Source organism: Penaeus chinensis, chromosome 43 (assembly GCF_019202785.1).
Source record: "Penaeus chinensis breed Huanghai No. 1 chromosome 43, ASM1920278v2, whole genome shotgun sequence".
Lineage (NCBI taxonomy): Eukaryota > Metazoa > Arthropoda > Malacostraca > Decapoda > Penaeidae > Penaeus > Penaeus chinensis.
Genome location: NC_061861.1, coordinates 6199143 through 6201642, shown reverse-complemented (window position 1 = coordinate 6201642; position 2500 = coordinate 6199143). Strand labels below are relative to the sequence as shown.

Here is a 2500-nt window from a genome sequence, read left to right as displayed (position 1 = left end):
GCGCAATCCGTGATCTTATTTCAGTACTGCAATAGCCGTTGCTTGTCAAAGTATCCCCGAGGTATTTGGAGCATTGAACTTGTTCCAGTTTTTTACCATTCAGTTTGATCGTGACATCACCTTCGCCGTTTGTGTTGATCCTCATCACCTTCGTTTTCTTTATGTGAACTCTCATTCCAAAATCCTCAACAACTGCGTTCAGACTGTCCATTATTTCTTGTAACCCTTTCTCTGAGTCTGCTACCATAGCCTGGTCATCCGCAAATCTCACTGTTTTTACCAGTTGACCGCCAACCTTCACTCCCTCTTCGCAATTCTCGAGTGATGTTCTGGCCATTACTTCAGCAAATACATTGAAAAGAGAGGGTGATATCAAGCAACCCTGACGCACCCCTCTACCAATCACTGCTGGGTCCGACTCTCCGTCTTTTGTTCTTACTATTGCTGTTTGTTGAATGTATAATTCGTTGATCAATCTTCTATCTCTCCAATCCACCGCGATATTTCCATTAGTTTCTCCCAATTGACCCTGTCGAAAGCTTTCTCAAAGTCTACGAACGATACATATAACTCTTGATCACGTTCAATGCTTCGGTCTGTCGGAATTCTCATCACCGCTATCGCTTCTCTTGTTCCACGTCCTTTTATAAAGCCAAATTGATCTTGTCCAATTGCGTCTGTTTTTTTTTTTTTTTTTTTTACAGAATCTTGAGCATAATCTGTGATGCATGCGATATTAGGCTAATCGTCCTGTGGTCCTCACATTTCTAAGCAGCTGCTTTTTTCTCTAACGGTACCATCACGCGTTTAACAAAGTCCTCCGGCCATTTACCTTCTAAATACATCTGCTGACACAGTATCTCATTCAATGTAGTGCCCTTTAAGGTCTTTAACATTTCCGCCGGTATAGTGTCTGTTCCTTCTGCCTTTCCTGTCTTTAGCTCTTCAATTGCTTTTAGTACTTCCGCTGTCATGAGGTCTGGTCCGATTTCGTACTTTTCAACTTCTGATTCTTCTTCTACAAACAATTCTGCTGATCTTCCATCCTTGTTGTACAGCATTTCTGTATATTCCTTCCACCTCTTCTTGATATCGTGCGGGTCCGTTAGTAATTCTCCATCTTTACTTTCTATTTATCTTTGAGCATTGTTACTTCTCTTGTCGGATGTTAATTTCTTTACTCTCTGGTATACTTGATCGTATCTTCCCATGTCATCCAGTCTTTCTATTTCTCTACACTCTTCTTCCCACCACTGTTCTCTTGGCCAGTCCGTTGTTCTTCTCAATTCGTTGTTCAGTTTCCGATATTTTCCCTTGCCCACTTCGGTGTTGACATTTTTCCACTTTCTTCGCTCATCCATCTTTACCAGCATTTCTTCAGTCACCCGAGGCTTCTTTATTCTCTTCGTTTTAACCTTACCAATGGTGTTTTCTGCTCCTTTCATCATTGTATTCCGCAATCTTCCCCATCCATTGTTTACTGTGATTGCACTTTCGGTGTTTTTCGCCAGTTCGTTGTAGGTTGCATTCACGTACTCCTCTGCTTTTTCCGTCTTTAGTTGTTCTCTGTCCCATTTTAAGATTAATTCAACATCTGCACCTGGGTAGGAACACGAGTTCTTTACACTTGTCTTATACCTTTGTCTGACGATGATGTAATCCAGCTGCAATCTCCTTATGTCTCCTGGAGCTTTCCAAGTGTATCTTCTTCTGTCGTTGTTCTTGAACAATGTGTTTGTTATCGACAGCTTGTTTCTCACACAAAAGTCTACTAGCATCTCACCCATGATATTTCTTGTCCCCAGTCCATAATTTCCGACCACGTTCAAGATCTTTTCTTCTCCAACAGTTGCGTTCATATCTCCAAGTTCCACTACGTAATCTTTACCTCTACATGTAGATAATTTTTCTTCAATTTTGTCATACAATTCCTCCACCTTCACATCTGTATGATTGCTGGTTGGCATGTATACAACCATCACCACTAGATCTACTGGTGTTCCACACAACCGCACCACCATCAACCTGTCACTGATGCAATCAACCTCCACTACCGCTTGGCTGGACTGCTTGTCAAGTAGCAACGCTGCACCACGTTGTGTCTCTTGTCCCCCCGAATATATCGTTCGAAAATCACCACTCTTCATGTCACCTTTCTCCTTCCATCTTACCTCTGTCATACCCCGGGGTTATCACACTACTCACAACTTAATTAACAAGTGAAGGGTAGTCGATGTTGTTATCATATCACTTAACTTTTTTCCCTTTCGTTTAGAAAGAGTTTGGCGCTATATAACTGATATCATTACCAATACACACTGTTTGACTATTCCTATCCTTATTATGAAGAGAGGTTATAGGGAATCATTGCGCTTATTAACCTTTTCTTTTGATGAGGTTGTGCCATTGTGACCTTAAAGAGAGAAGTCAGAAATCCGGAATCATCTCTAAAAATACATGTCAGAAATCCGGGATTCAGGAAATCTACCCATAAATCCGA

The 2500-nt window shown here is 41.3% G+C and overlaps 1 protein-coding gene across 1 annotated transcript; it reads right to left on the bottom strand.

Moving 5' to 3' along the window:
• Positions 1-1133: 1133 nt before the first annotated feature.
• LOC125048327 (craniofacial development protein 2-like) lies at positions 1134-2180 on the bottom strand. The gene has a single exon (XM_047646991.1). The coding sequence runs from the start codon at positions 2178-2180 to the stop codon at positions 1134-1136; it is 1047 nt and encodes a 348-aa protein (XP_047502947.1).
• Positions 2181-2500: the final 320 nt, after the last annotated feature.

What these genes read in the sequence shown, in the direction of transcription:
- LOC125048327 (XM_047646991.1), bottom strand. Translation starts at nt 2,180, where the DNA reads ATGACAGAGGTAAGATGGAAGGAGAAAGGTGACATGAAGAGTGGTGAT.